Source organism: Melospiza melodia, chromosome 26 (assembly GCF_035770615.1).
Source record: "Melospiza melodia melodia isolate bMelMel2 chromosome 26, bMelMel2.pri, whole genome shotgun sequence".
Classification (NCBI taxonomy): Eukaryota; Metazoa; Chordata; class Aves; order Passeriformes; family Passerellidae; genus Melospiza; species Melospiza melodia.
In genome coordinates, this window is record NC_086219.1 from 7,193,406 (window position 1) to 7,207,462 (window position 14,057).

At 59.0% G+C, this 14,057-nt stretch overlaps 3 protein-coding genes across 3 annotated transcripts; all 3 read right to left on the reverse strand.

Annotated features, from left to right (window-relative positions):
• Nucleotides 1-1,743: 1,743 nt before the first annotated feature.
• On the reverse strand, nucleotides 1,744-4,089 carry CAMK2N1 (calcium/calmodulin dependent protein kinase II inhibitor 1). Its single transcript, XM_063176929.1, has 2 exons — nucleotides 3,912-4,089; nucleotides 1,744-3,110 (listed from the first exon to the last, which is right to left on the reverse strand). The coding sequence occupies exons 1-2, from the start codon at nucleotides 4,069-4,071 to the stop codon at nucleotides 3,040-3,042; spliced, it is 231 nt and encodes a 76-aa protein (XP_063032999.1). The 5' UTR covers nucleotides 4,072-4,089; the 3' UTR covers nucleotides 1,744-3,039.
• A 2,541-nt stretch (nucleotides 4,090-6,630) lies between these two features.
• On the reverse strand, nucleotides 6,631-10,319 carry MUL1 (mitochondrial E3 ubiquitin protein ligase 1). Its single transcript, XM_063176944.1, has 4 exons — nucleotides 10,189-10,319; nucleotides 10,003-10,090; nucleotides 8,921-9,041; nucleotides 6,631-7,972 (listed from the first exon to the last, which is right to left on the reverse strand). Exons 1-4 carry the CDS (start codon nucleotides 10,306-10,308, stop codon nucleotides 7,252-7,254), a joined length of 1,050 nt encoding a protein of 349 aa, XP_063033014.1. The 5' UTR covers nucleotides 10,309-10,319; the 3' UTR covers nucleotides 6,631-7,251.
• Nucleotides 10,320-11,492: 1,173 nt separating this feature from the next.
• FAM43B (family with sequence similarity 43 member B) lies at nucleotides 11,493-12,892 on the reverse strand. Its single transcript, XM_063176794.1, has one exon. The coding sequence runs from the start codon at nucleotides 12,592-12,594 to the stop codon at nucleotides 11,704-11,706; it is 891 nt and encodes a 296-aa protein (XP_063032864.1). The 5' UTR covers nucleotides 12,595-12,892; the 3' UTR covers nucleotides 11,493-11,703.
• Nucleotides 12,893-14,057: the final 1,165 nt, after the last annotated feature.

A 14,057-nucleotide genomic window follows, 5' to 3' on the forward strand; every position in this document is an offset into this window, starting at 1 on the left:
GGCTCTGGAGCTGCTGGGTGCTGGCTTCTGGGGTTTGGTTCTGGTTTTTTTTTTTTTTTTTTCCCTCTGATCCCTGTAACCGGAGCGTGGTGATGGCACCGGGCTCCCTTCCCGGCTCCGGCATCTCCCAGCCAAGGTCACCGGGGAGACCGTAGGCAGCCGCCGCCTGCGTTGGGCCATCTGTTAAATAATGTATGCAATAAACTCCTGCCCCGGGGCCAGCTTAATCCTTAAATCCTCCTTCAGAACACCATCTCCCGGCCGTGCGGGATGCCCGGCTCGGTCTCTTGGGAGCATCTTTCCCCACCATCCCCCGTGAATCGCTCTCTCCTCGCCCCTCCATCCCGCATCCTCCCGTACGCGATCGCGCAGGGCTCTCCTGCTCCATTATTTATGCGCCGTGCATGAAAGATGCATATAAAAGAGCGGTTCATAATTTAGCAGAATCTCCTCTTCTTTCAGCCTCCCTTCCCCCTCTGGCTCCAGGCTTTCTCTGGAGCATTTCCAGCCCCTCCCAGGCCTCCAGGTGTTTCTGGGGGGATCTGGGGCTGTGCCTGCGCCCCATCCTCAGAGGACCCATAGACGGGTCTGGGTTTCAGGGAGGTTTAAGTGCTCAGAGGTCTTTTGATGTATGGGATGAAGTGGGAAATGGGGTTTGGCAGACCCATAGATCAGGTTTTTGTAAAAAGGAGGGGGTTGGGGTGAACTCAATTACCCCAGTGCTGCATCCAGCCCATGGTTTTGTGTCTAAGAGCTCCCGAGCGCTGTGTCCTTGGCACATGTGGGATGCTTTGCTCCTCTCTGGCTGTGTCTGCTCTCCCAGTGCCCTGGGCTCATCCCCAGATGTTGACTGGGGCAAAACCCATTAGTCTGGGAGAAAACACTCCCTTCTGGGGGCCATCTCGTGGTTTGGAGGCGCAGCAGGTCCCCCAGCACAGAAAATCCGGGGGCCAACACTGTGTGTGCTGCATCCAACCCACACAGCCACGACCTCAGAGCTGAACTCGCTGGGGAAAAATTGAAACTAATTGGGGATTTTTCAAGGGAGCAATTTAACAAAGCTCCTCATCATATCCTGGATGTGGGAGAGCCTGTGTGGGCTTAAAATGGAGCAATAAATAGCAAAGGTGGTGGGGACAGGAGCATTGTGCAGCCTTCACACCCCAGCTCCCTGTGCCACCCCAAATTAATCTGTTTCCCCCCAGGTTATCCTGTACAAATCCCAGCTCAGCAACATCCTGCTTTTATTGCAATATATGATTTTCTTTGCAATAAAATCCCACCCCTGGACCTGTTTCCCATCTGTGATTATATTCTTGTTCCCCGGGCACGAAGGTTGGCTCGTGCCCCCGGTGGTGTGGGCAGAAGGGATAATGGCCTTTTTTAACACCAGGATTTGGGGTTTGGGGGGAAGGGAGGCAACACTGCAAGGGAAATGCCCATTTTCCACACCTTTCCCACCAGTGAAGGGGAAGTCACCTTTTATTCCCCATTCCCAACAGCCACTCTCAGGACCCAACGTTGAATTTTTCCATTAAATTTGTGCCCCTGAAGTGTTTTCCTATCAAAGAAAAAAATCCCACAAATAAATATTAATCACAATTAGTTATTCAGATTAACAGGGGTCTGTGCTAGAGAGTGGGGAGGTTTTCCTCAGTTATTTTGGGATTATTTGGGGGGACAGGGACGGATGCTCATGCTGCTTGGCCCTGGCAGCCCACGGGAAGACACGGCAGATCCGCATTTATAATTTTTTTTTCCATTTTGTTTCATTTTCCTTTTTATTTGGACATTGCAGAAATAGCCCTGTGTAGTGGATAAAAGTGCAACATACACAATATTTAAGAAAAGGAGGAAAGAAAAACCTGCCTTGAGGTCTGTCAGTCAATCGCAAACAGAAACAAGAACCAAGCCCGGGCACCAGAGGCGCTTTTTGTCCCCCCCCCCCACTTTTTTTTTTTCCCCTTTTGTTTTTATGCACGTCATGCAAAATAGTTAAAAAGAAAGATTAGAAAAGAGAAGTCAGAGAAAACCCCACGAGAGATCGACCGAGCCCTGGAAAGAGCAGAAAGCTCCGAGTGCTGCTCGTCTCGGGGAGGGAATCGCTGCCCTCCAGCATCTCCAAGTGTTTGGCACTCTTGTGATTACATTAAATAATTTCTTTTATATATATGTTTTAATACAGTCTATTAAAGAGAGGAAACTGCCACAATATAAGGAAAAAAAAAAAAGAAAACCAAGATCACCCACACTACAGACTGCATGGTAGTTAGAAAAGCTGAGCGAACCCCCCGCCCCCCCATACATATAAAATCTGTCCCTTTGCTCACAGCAACCAAGAAGTACAAGCTTTAAAAAATAAACCAGCAATTCTTCCTTCAGGCCTTTCCTTTATAAAAGTTTTGGTTTTCCCCCTCGAGAACCTTAAAACATGACTAAAATTAAATATATATATATATATATCTATTTTATATAATTTCCCAACATCCAAAGACATCAACATAAAAAAAAAAAAAGAAAGTCATACAGAAGGGGATAGCGTGGTACATCCAAGTGCACGGATTCATTTTTGCAAGATTAAATCATGTAAACAAGGTGCCCGCTGGGAACAAGCCTGGCCGGAGGGAGACTCCAGGGGCTGTTCCCCCCGCTCCCCCCATCTCCCGCTGCCCCCTTCCCTCTTACCCCCCGATCTAGCGCGGCACAAGGTTCATCAGCCCGAGAAAAGCCATCCCGAGTAATTCAGAGCCGCGGCGTGCCTCCTCCGTCCGTCCCTCGGGGCGGGGGGTTTGAAGCAGGTGACTATTTTCCCGATTACACAGCTATATTTGAATTTATGATCATGTTTGAATTCACGGCCGGGCTCTGGCTCGCTCGCCGCCCTCCCCTCCGCGCGTCTCCGGAGGGCAGGACGGGCCGCGGGGCTGCGGGCGGCGTTCCCGGCGCTGGCTGCGGGGCTGGGGTCATTCTCTGCCGGTCACCTGGGCCATTGTAAACCGACCCCAGCCCGGGCCTCGGCCCAGCGTCCCCAGGGAGGCTTTAAACACCGGGAGGGGCCTTTTCGGAGAGGTTTTGCAGCACATCATCAATTCTATCATCTTCAATAACCACTAGAAAGCAGAAAGAAACAGAAGAGCGGTGAATTTTCTCCCCCCGCACAAGGTCACCCTGGGGGGCTTGGAGGGGTCCCACATCCCTGGTGTGGCTGCTGGCAAAGCGACACGGCCCCGACACGCTGCGGGGCACCGGGCACCGTATCCCGTCCCCAGGGAGCGTCCCCAGCACCGCCCGCCCCGGCACTGGCGCCCCGTCCCTGGGGCCACTTGGCAAAGGACACGTCCCCAAGGAGGGTCCCCTCACCCCTGTGCCCTGCGGATGGTCCCCAAGGAATGTCCCCTGTCCCTGAGGAGGGTCCCTGCTGCCCTATAGGCGGTGAAGTGCCCAGGGCACAATGTTCTGTCCCCAGGGAAGGTCCCGGCTACCCAACACCGCGGTGACAGTCCTTGGGACGTGCTGCCTGACATCCTGCGGGGAGCCTGCTGCATCGTGCCCTGTCCCCGGGGACGCTTCCCGGTGCCCTGCATCCCCGAAAGGTGCTCGGTGCCCCATCCCTGGGGAAGATCCACGGAGCACGATGCCCAGCATCGCTCAGGGAGCCCGGTGCACCATACCCTGTCCCTGGGGACGGTCCCCAACGCCCTGCATGCCTGGAGAAGGTCCTCGGCACGCGATGCCCGACATCCCCAGGGAGGGCGGTCATCGTGCCCGGTCCCTGAGGACGGTCCCCGGTGTCCCGCATGCCCGGGGAAGGTTCCCGGTGCACATGCCCAACACCCCGCGGGATACCCGCCGCATCCCGTGTCCCGCATCCCGGGCGGCTCCCGGCGCGCCCCGGTCCCTCCGGCACCCACCTCTCTTGCTGCGGCCGATCTGCCCCAGCTTGGGCGGCCGCTTGCCCTGCCCGCCGGCCAGGAGCCCGTCGCCGCCGCGGAGGCGAACGGGGAAGGGCAGCTGCCCCACGGCCGCGTCCCCCGCCAGCTGCCCCTCGCCGTAGGGCGGCCCCTCCGACATGGGGGCGGCGGGGGGGGACCCGCCGCCGCCGCCGCCCCCCGACAGCCTCCCGGGGCGCGGGGCCCGCGGGCCCGGGGCAGCGGCGCAGCGGGCGCGGGGCGGCCGCCCCGTCACATCCCGGCCCGGCCGGCGCTGCTCGCGGCTCCGCGGCTGCGGCGGCGGCTCCGGCGGCGGCGGCGATAGAGGAGCGGGAGGCGGGACCGGGCGGGGCGGGGCGGGGCCGGCTCGGCCCCCGGCACCGGCGGCGGCGCCGCCCCGCGGGCTGATCCCGCACCCCGGGGATCCCCGGGACTGCCCCGCCGCCTGCCCCGCAGCGTCCCCGGGGAGCGCGGAGCGTCTCAAGGAGCCCGGGCCTGCCCCGCCGGCTCCCCGCGGAGCACGGAGCTGTCCCGGAGCATCCTCGGGGTGTCCCACAGCATTCCCGGAGATCCCAGAGCTGCCTGGCTGACACACTCTACGGCTTCGGGCTCTGGATTCCCCAACCTGCCCCTCAGCTTCCCTGGGGAGTCCAGAGCTGCCCTGAAAGGACCCTCGGAGAGCTTAGGTGGCCCCACAGCACTTTTGGGGAGCCCAGAGCTGCCCCACAGCCACACCAGGGGAGCCCAGACCACCCCACAGCCACGTTTAGGGAGTTCAGAGTGAGCCTCCCCAGCCACTCCTGGAAAGTTTGGAACTGACCCTCCACAGCCCTGGGGAGCCCAGCGCCCGTTCCCAGGAGCCCTGGGCACAGCCTCACGTGCCCTGCAGAGCCATCTGGGGGCCTCTGGCACTGTGTGGGGGGCTGCAGGGTGGGGGGGACTGGGTGTGCGTGGCTAGGGGCCCCCAGGACCCCTCCCTGCACGAGCCTTTCCCGGGGCACTGCAGGAGCACTCCTGAGTCACTGTGAGCTTTCCGTGGGGTTTTCTATGCAGAGTCCCCACAGCAGCGTGGGTCACTGGGGTTATTGCCTGGCAAAGCGAGTGATGGGAAGGTTGGGGAGAACATCTTGGGACAGGCCACAGCTGTGTTGGGGTGTTGAGGCATCTGTGGTGCATCTCCTACAAAAGGGAGCAGGAGGACAGTAGCAACAGCAGCAAAGAACCTGAGTTAGAGGGTTTCTCTGGAATCGGAGCCTGGCTCATTTGGGGCTGAGCAGAATGGAAGGACAGGGTGCCTGGTGGTGCCAGGGCTGGGGTGAGCTGTCCTGGGGCTGCTCCCATCTCCAAAGCCCTCGTTTGCTGAAATCCTCAGCCCCCAGAGCTGCACAAGCCCCTCTCCCCTGCACTCCTGCCCGCCCCCGAGCTGTCAGCTCCTTACATAAGGTTGCGGCTACGCCCGAGAAATCACAGGGAAAGCTTGGAAACAGGAGGCGAGGGGTAATGGGGAAGCACAGCCCCTCCAAGGAGTATTTTTAGGCTTTGCCTGATGCTCCATTCCTGGGCAAAACACCGAGGCTTGAGGGCGTGCCCTGCACTGGTCTGAGGGGGATTGACCTCCCCCCTGTCCCCAGTGAGGGGATGAGGCTTTTTGGGGTGCTCGTTCCCCTGAAGAGGAGGGACACCTCTTCCAGCAGATGGGATTCTGCCCTTTCAATCTGTCTGCTGGGTTTTGGGGCTGCAGTGTGGCTTTTTGAGCTCTGTTCTGCTGTTCCCTCTGGGATTCTGTTCCGCGGGCTGCCTCGCCCTGCAGGCAGCCACCGCCATCTACAGCTGGTGGGACACGGCCCTTTCCCAGCCCTGGAATAACCAGGGAGCTGCTCCTCCTCAAAATCCAGCCCTGGGATAACCAGGGACCAGCTCCTCCTCAAAATCCAACACTGCAATAACCAGGGACCTGCTCCTCCTCAAAATCCAGCACGGGAATAACCAGGGAGCTGCTCCTCCTCAAAATCCAGCACTGGAATAACCAGGGAGCTGCTCCTCCTCAAAATCCAGCACTGCAATAACCAGGGACCTGCTCCTCCTCAAAATCCAGCACTGCAATAACCAGGGACCGGCTCCTCCTCAAAATCCAGCCGTGGATTTGTGCCCCACAGCCAGAACGGCCTTCGGACACTGCCTGGCTGCTCTGGTTAATGTTTAATGAGAAACAGCTCATCATTTTCACTGTAAATTCAGGGGGTTTAAAATGCCAGTCGATGAGAATGTTTCTTTTTAAATGTGCCTGGGGGATGTGGACAGCTCTGCCTGGAGCAGGGCTACCCAGGGGCTGCCTCAGTCTTGGGGTTTTCAACTGCTCCTACTTGAGACTCCCTCATTTCCCTGGAATGTTTCTCTAATTGTCCTCCCCAGCAAATGTTCACTGCAGCAGCACTTTGGGTCCATCAACCCTCTTGGGTGCTTATGGGATTTATGGCAAAATAGGAGTGTCAGGGAAGGGAATTTTCCTTTTTTGTGTCAGTTTGGGGGTTTGGCACCACCTGTGTCATGAGGAGACAGCAGTGACTGTCAAGTCCAGTGCAGGGGGGACAGGTTTCCCCCTCAGCCAACCTCCATCATGGCTTGGGATGATCCAGGCTCACCATGTCCACCTCAGGGAGGATAAACCTCACCACTCTCCTGGAATAATCCGACACAGACACACTTTTCATCCTATTTTATTACTTCACACCTCAATTGCTATCCCAAGCCAAGCCAAGCCAAGCACAGCCATCAGTCACAGCACTTTCACATCCCCATCCTCACACCCTGGTGTGACAAAGCCATTTTGGGGGGATCACAGAATTAGCTGTGTTCACACCCGCTGGTAGGAGCTCTCCGACAGCCCCTCCTGCTCCATTAGGCCTTGCAGCCCTCTGGCAGCCTCACAGGAATTCTGGAGCCTCCCAGAACCCTTAATACATTTTATTATGGTTTTCCCCGTGTTTTTATCAGCTGGGTAAGGGGCTGCAGGCTCTGTAACCATGACACAAACCCTGCGAGTCCAAACCTGAACAGAAGAGCTTCAAGTTGCATCCTCCCCCAAGCACCTCACCCTTTGCAAAGAATCATCTCTCTCAAAAACACCTCCATAGCACAGCGTGAGCCCTGATCAGCTGCAGAGTCACCTTTCCAGATTCTGCTCTGCCCCCTTGGTGAAGCACCTGCTCCCTCAAGCTCCCTCCCCTTCCCCAAAACCCACCACCCAAGCAGCGAGGCGACAAAACCCCTTTGCCAGTGGCAGCTTTACATCCAAAGTCTCCCCCCCGAGAACCACGAAGAACTAACTGTTGTACAAAGGAACCACCCTGGTGATGCCCTGCCTGCAGATTGGGCACTTTTTGGGCGTGGGAAGAGCCTGGTAGCACTCGTGGCAGGAGCAGACGTGGCCACACTCCAGGAAGACGCAGGATTTGGTGCTGCTCAAGCAGACCACGCAGGCGTTTTTGAGAGCCTCGCCGCCCTCGGTGCCGGTGAGGCGCTCCTGGGCCTGCCGGAACTCCTCCTGCATCTGCCGCAGGTGCTGCCGCTCGCGGTGGTGCCGGTACTGCTTGCGCAGCAGGAAGAACAGCACGGCGCACGTGGCAAAGCCAAAAACCACCGTCAGCAGTTTCCAAAAGCGCACGCTGGACTCCTGTTTCTGCAGCAAGGACTCGAAATCCAGGGAGCTCAGGTAGTAGGGCATGCCCTGCTTAGGGGGCTGCAGCTTGATGGTGGCGTTGTCCAGAACCAGCTCTCCCACCCCAGTCAGGGCCGTGCCCACCTTCAGCATCTGCTCCGTCTCCTGGATGCCCTTGGGACGCTCCCCGCTGATGTAGTGGCCGATGACGTCCGTGAAGGACTGGACAGAGGGGTGGAATTTCTCATACACCGTCTCCAGGCCGAGCTCGGCAGCGTCCAGAGGCTTCATCACCCGCACGGTGACGCCGGCGCCGTCCTCGGCGGGGACCAGGTCGAAGGGGGTGGTGCTGGTTCTCTGGTGGATGATCTTCTCGTAGTCATTCCTGGGGAGGGAGGAGGGGGGAAGGGAACTGACTGCCCCTGATGGGAAACACAGCCTGGGATGGCCTGCTGGTCTTGGGGACTGCCAGATGGGACATGCCCTGAGTGCAGTTTCGTTGATGGGGGTCTCTGGATTGTGGAGCCTTTCTGTTATGAGGAGGCTGTAATCTGATCCTAAGACTCCTCCCACGGGACATCTGATAAAACCCCTGCCCAGGTCTGTGTCCCCCTCTCTGGGCTTTGTTTGGGCTCTCCCCCATGGCACGGGGTGGAGGGGGGGAAATAAAAGGGACTCTCGTGCTAAACAAGGAAGAGACTTGTCTGTCTGTTTGCTGTTGGCTGTGGCCTCCCTGGACACGATTGTCACTGTAGCCACTCGCTGCTGCACTGGAGAACACCTTTCCCCTCATGGCACTGTCAGGGGTGCACGAGGCCACTCCACCCTCACTCAGTGCTCCACAAGAAGTGGGGGCTCCCCCCATCCCCACCTCCTCGCTGCCTGTGGCATTCCCAGCTGGCACAAACCATCCCGCGAGGGGAAGCACCACGTGCCACACATCCCAGTTTGGTGTTACCAAATGCTTATCAAACAGCATCACTGGGCTCTGTTTCAGCAGTTCTGGGACCCCTGGGTGTGGGGATCACCCAAATGCAATTAATTTCTTTCCTGCAAGTGGGTTTTTTCTGAAATGCTATCCTCTGGTGGGGTAACAAGATGGGGCTGATCAATCTTCAGCCCATGTTGGGTTACTCGATGCTCTCTTCTCCTCCAGCCCCTCTGTGAAAGCCCTAAAATCAGCCAAACCCTCCATTATGGCAGCTGTCACTGTGGAGGCTACTTTGGCACCCAGCTTTGAGGCACTTGGTCACTCTGGCCATGCCTGAGGCCACTTCAGGCTGTCAGACCCCCCCAAGGGTACCACAGGAGTTTGAGGGTGCCAGGCACATACCAGAGGTGGGTGGTTCTGTTCCACACCATCTTGTGCTCCTGCAGTGTCAGCCTCTGAACCACCCCCTTGCAGTTCTCCACGAACTGACTGCTCAGGGTGTCCTTCACCGAGCGCACCACACCTGAAACAGGAACCAGGGGCCACGTGAGGGCTCATGAAACAAACCCTGCACCATGGGGAATGGCTTCACTGGGCTGCTAGGAAGAAATCCCTTCCTTCCTGTGAGGCTGCTGAGGGTATCCAGAGCAGCTGTGGCTGCCTCATCCCTGGAAGTGTCCAACTCCAGGTTAGATGGGGCTTGGAGCACCCTGGGACAGTGGAAGGAGTGGAAGTGGATGAGCTTTAAGGTCTCTTTCTACCAAAACCACTCTAGAATTCTAAGATGAGGGCAAAAGGGCCAAGAGCCTGTGTTTTGTGCTGTTAGGAGTCTGTGGCTGCTTGGTGTGGGGGAAATGACCTGATGGGCACAGGAAGAGGAGCTGGGGATGAAATCGCCCAGTGAGGAGCAGCTGTGGGGCAGGAGGTGCCCCCCCCACCCCCAGCTGGGGCACCACTTCAGGACGTGTTTGAAAGGAATGAGGGATTTTTCTCTACAAACAAACTGTGGGTCTGTTGGTAGATAAAACTAGATGTTGAGAGATAAAAGAAACAATGGGAAGAACCACAAATTCCACAGGATTTCCACTGACTGACACAAGGGAGGGAAAGCGAAAGTAAAAGCAAAAGTGAAAGGGAAGGGAAGGTTCAGGAAAGGGAAGGTTCAGGAAAGGGAAGGGAAGGGAAGGGAAGGGAAGGGAAGGGAAGGGAAGGGAAGGGAAGGGAAGGGAAGGGAAGGACATTAGAAGGGAGCCATAGGTATCAGGCATTTCGGGCAGTCTGCACCTCTCAAGTGCCTCAGCCAATAGGGAAAGAGAGAGGGAAATGCGGCCGGGAAGCGAGAATAAAAAGGAGGCTGCACCCTCTATTAATCTGAGAGACCCCATGGGAAATGCCTATGACCCCTCCCTTAGTTCGAATAAAGTTATAGGACTTCTCTGTTTCCTCTTTGGACATAAATCTCCGGTGTTTATACACGACCTTACCTTCTATGACCGCATAGGGCACGCAGCGTCCGGGTGCCTCCAGCAGCACGGCCCGCAGGTCCCCGTCCAGCCGGACCTTCCTGGCGCCCTGCGGGAGCAAACAGAGGCCGCGGCTCAGCCGGCGCGACCAGGCCGCGGCTCGGGGGCCGGGCACATACATTGCCCCGTCGCACCCCTCACACCCACCTCGAGCCCGCGGGCCACGCGAGCCTTCTGCCGGTAGATGGAGTAGAGCAGGGCGGTGATGGCGGTGCTGGCGGCCAAGAGCACGGCCTGTGCGGCCGAGGGCCGCCCGCCGCCCTCCATGGCGGCCAGGCACGCCGTTACCACGGCAACCGCGCGCCGCGCCGGCGCCCGGCGATGACGTCACGAGAGACGCTCTGGCCGCCGCAGCGCCGCCATCGAGACGAGGGGTCCGCCAAGGCCGGGCGGGGCGCGGGGGCTCCGCAGAGCCCTGCTGGGGTGCGGGGTCACACACACTGTCCCCCCACACAGGCTGTTAGTCAGGGGAGGCGGCTCAGAGCCCCTCGGAGCTTTAGGGGGACAAACGCCATCCTTGGAGTTTGCGGGGTGGGACAGGTGGCAGCCTCCCCACGCCTTTACCGCCACCTCCACCCTGCGGTCTTGGGGAGGACATCAAACTCCAGCCTCCCTGTGTCTGAGGGAGATTAGCCCAAATCAGGATCTTGGCAGCTGGCCCCAAATCCTAATGCTCCTGGGTGTTTGGGGGAAGCATCCCCCGTACCCCCACTGCCACCTTGGGACTGGGGGGGCAATCCAAATCTCACCTTCTGCTAAGTTTGGGGGACAGTGGTCAGACCAGCGCCTGTCCCCCGTGGCTGGGAGGGTTTATCTCTCCAAATCCCAGCCCTATAACACCTTGGGGAAAGGCTTACAACCCCTTGCTGGGCTGTGGGGCAGCAGCACCACGTGGCCCCATTGCGGGGGCTCAGCCTCAGGACGCAGCCCCCAGCCCCACTTTGCAGAGTCCCTTCTCCCACCCTACAAAGGGCCATGGCAGGTCCCTGCCGGGGAGGACACAAACACACCCACACCCCCAACCCCGTATCTCCTTACCATCGCTTATTCTGGGAAAGCAGCAAAAGGGGAAGGAAAAAAATAGCAATTTTTTGGTAAATTATTGATCTTCAGGCCCTAGGTGCTAATCTGGAGTGGGAGGGGGGGGTGTAGGCAAGTTGTGCTCTCCAGCGGGGTCCAAGGGGCCAAACCCCCATCACTGCTCCCCCGACGTGGGCGGCAGCGCCTCCCCCCCAGCTCTATATTTAAAAATTCAAGTTGCCATGACTACACAGATCAGCTCTCCCCCGCCCTCGGTGCCGCAGGAAAGCACCGTGGACCCCGCAGCCCCCCCTCCTTGGCTTGCCTTTCGAGGGGTAAAAGCAATATAAACCCCCCAGACTGCCTCAGAGCCGAGCTTTACTCTGTCGTCCGCCGGGGTCCGGGCGAGACACAGGCGCCGTCACACCGCAGAAAACACACATTCATTTTATTATTATGGCCGCTGTGGAGGAGGCACGAGAGGAGGTTCATGTGCGGGGCCGGGGGGGTCCCTGGGGTGCAAACCCACCCCCACCATGGGTCTTCCTGCAGACGGAGGCGCCGTCTTGTCCAGATTGCTCCCCGGGGAGGGTCCGGCACCGGCTCGGGGCGCACCGAGGGCACCTCGTGTCCCGCCGGCGCTCAGCACACGGCGGCGCGGGGCCCGCGCAGGCTGCAGCCCCTCATGTCGCTGGCCAGCCGCAGCACGGCCGCTCGCTCGGGGTCCCCCAGGGGCGGCCCGGCGCCGAAGGCCTCATCCTCCTCCTCCTCCAGGATGGAGCTGAGCCTTGGGGCGCAGCGGGCCCGCTCGGCCGGCGGCCGGTAGGGACACTTGGCGTTGAGCAGCCTGCGGAGCGGCACCAAGGGCACGATGGCGTCGCCCAGGAGCTGCTGCTGCACGTGGCGGAAATCGCTCTGTCTCTTGAGGCGCTTGAACTCGTTGAAGGCGGAGGCCGAGGTCTGGTAGAGGAGCAGGGCCATGGCGCGCGCCTTGTCGGCCTTGGAGACCAGCACGGCGTGGCAGCGCAGCACCACCGCCTTGTTCTTCACCTGGTGCCGGTACACCCAGGCGAACACCTTGGGGTGCCGGCGGTCGGCGGCGCAGTAGGTGATGCGGTGCAGCAGGTACGCGTGGCCCGGCCGGCGGGCCCCCTTCTCGCAGGGCGTCATGCGGATGCCATGAGGGCCCAGCGTCAGCGTCATCTTGGCCCCGCCGGCGCCCGCCTCGCTCTTGGCCCAGATCTTGCCCACCGCCTCCTCGGTGCAGCCCTCGCCCTTGGCGTGCAGGGTGACGGCGTTGCCCAGGTACCTCACCGTGTACGTCGGGTCCTCCTTGTTCAGCTCCACTTTCTGGCGCTTCCCGCGGAAGACGCTGCCCAGGCGCTCCAGCGGGCACTCGGGCAGCAGGTCCGGGCAGGAGCGGAGGAAGCCGGCCAGCAGCGCCGCGTAGCTCAGCCCCGGCCCCAGGCTCTTGCCTTTGCACTTACGTTCATTTTCCACCAGCACGAACTTGCTCCGGCGCCAGGGCAGCATCTCGGCTCCGCTCCGCTACCGCCGGCCTCGCTCGCAAGCAGCGGGACCACCCCCCCAAGCCCCGGAGCCGGTCTGGGGGGTGTCCCCGCGCCCCCCGCGCAGGGGGTGTCGTGCCCTACCCCGGCAGCGGGACGCGGCCCCGTGTCCGATCCGGCTGCCCACGGAGGAGGATGCGGAGCCGAGGAGCCGCCGCGTTCCGGGTGCCGCCTGCGCCTGATGCTGCGGGAGCGGCGGCGGCGGCTGCGGGGACGCGGCTCCTCCGTGGGCTGCTCCACCTCCCCGAGCACGCGGGGAGCCGCCGGTGAGCGGCCCCCGCCGGTGAGCGGCCCCGTGCGCGCCCGCTCCGTGCCCCGGAGGGAGAGGAAGCCGGGGGGAACCCAGCCCCCCATCCCCGTGCAGCAGCCAGACCCCCAGCGCCGAACCCACCGGCGTCAGGGGAAATTCCCTCATTTCCCACCCGGTTGGGGGGGGGGGTGATTTGGGGAGGGTCAGATGATGGCTTCTAACACGGGAACGACAAAAAGGTGGGGGCTTCCCCCCCAAATCAATACGTGTCACAAGGGTGTGTGCCAGGATTTGCAGATCCTGCAGGTTTGCTGGCGTTTTTTCCTCCAAACCTCCCATTTGCTCCTGTTATTTCCAAGCCAGTCAGATCTCCTTGCTTCTCCTCTCCTTTTGGGCTGAGCTGGCTTTTAACCTGTTGCTTTTATCTCTGGCCAAGGCCCTAGGACAGCTTCTCTCCAGGAGAAATGGAATGTTATTTTATTTCCCCATGGCACAGCTTGGGGGGAATTTTTTGGGGAGCACTGCAAGGTTTCAGCCCTGCAGTGGAGTCTGAGGCTGCTCAGGATTCAGTGTCTTTGGCTCAAACCCTGATTTCCACCTTTTTTTTTTTTTTTTCTTTTTTTTTTTTTTTTTTTTGCCATCTGGACATAAAGCAGGGAGACCCCTGGGCTTGGGGATGCTCTGTTTGCCTTGGGATTAAAAAAACGGAGAGGAGAAAGGGGTAGAATAACACCATGTTCCCCCACTTTCAGTCTGCTTGGGGAAGAAAATCAGAGTGGGGTGTTGCAGGGAAGGGGAAGCCATTTCCCAGCAGCTTCCCAGATTTTCTGCAGTTTGAGTGAAGCAAATACAACCTTAAAATAGCAGCTTCACAGGCAGACAGCACCAGCCCCACTCTCTCACTGCCGCGGCCTTGACAGCCTTGTAGGATTTTGCAGCCAAAATAATAAAAAATGCATGAATTTGTCTGTTTTTCAGCTTTTCTGATGCAAACATGGGCTGTATGGTTTGCTCCCAGTGCAAGGATGGTTTTGGGGAGATGGCAATTAGGGAATTAGTGTTAATGAGGGAGATTTCTATCCATGCAAGCCTCTGTCTTTCAGAATTTCTATTCTTGTTGACTGAGGTGAGGGCTGTGTTTACTTGCTCAGTGTTCATATTGAGTGGGCAGATGTGCA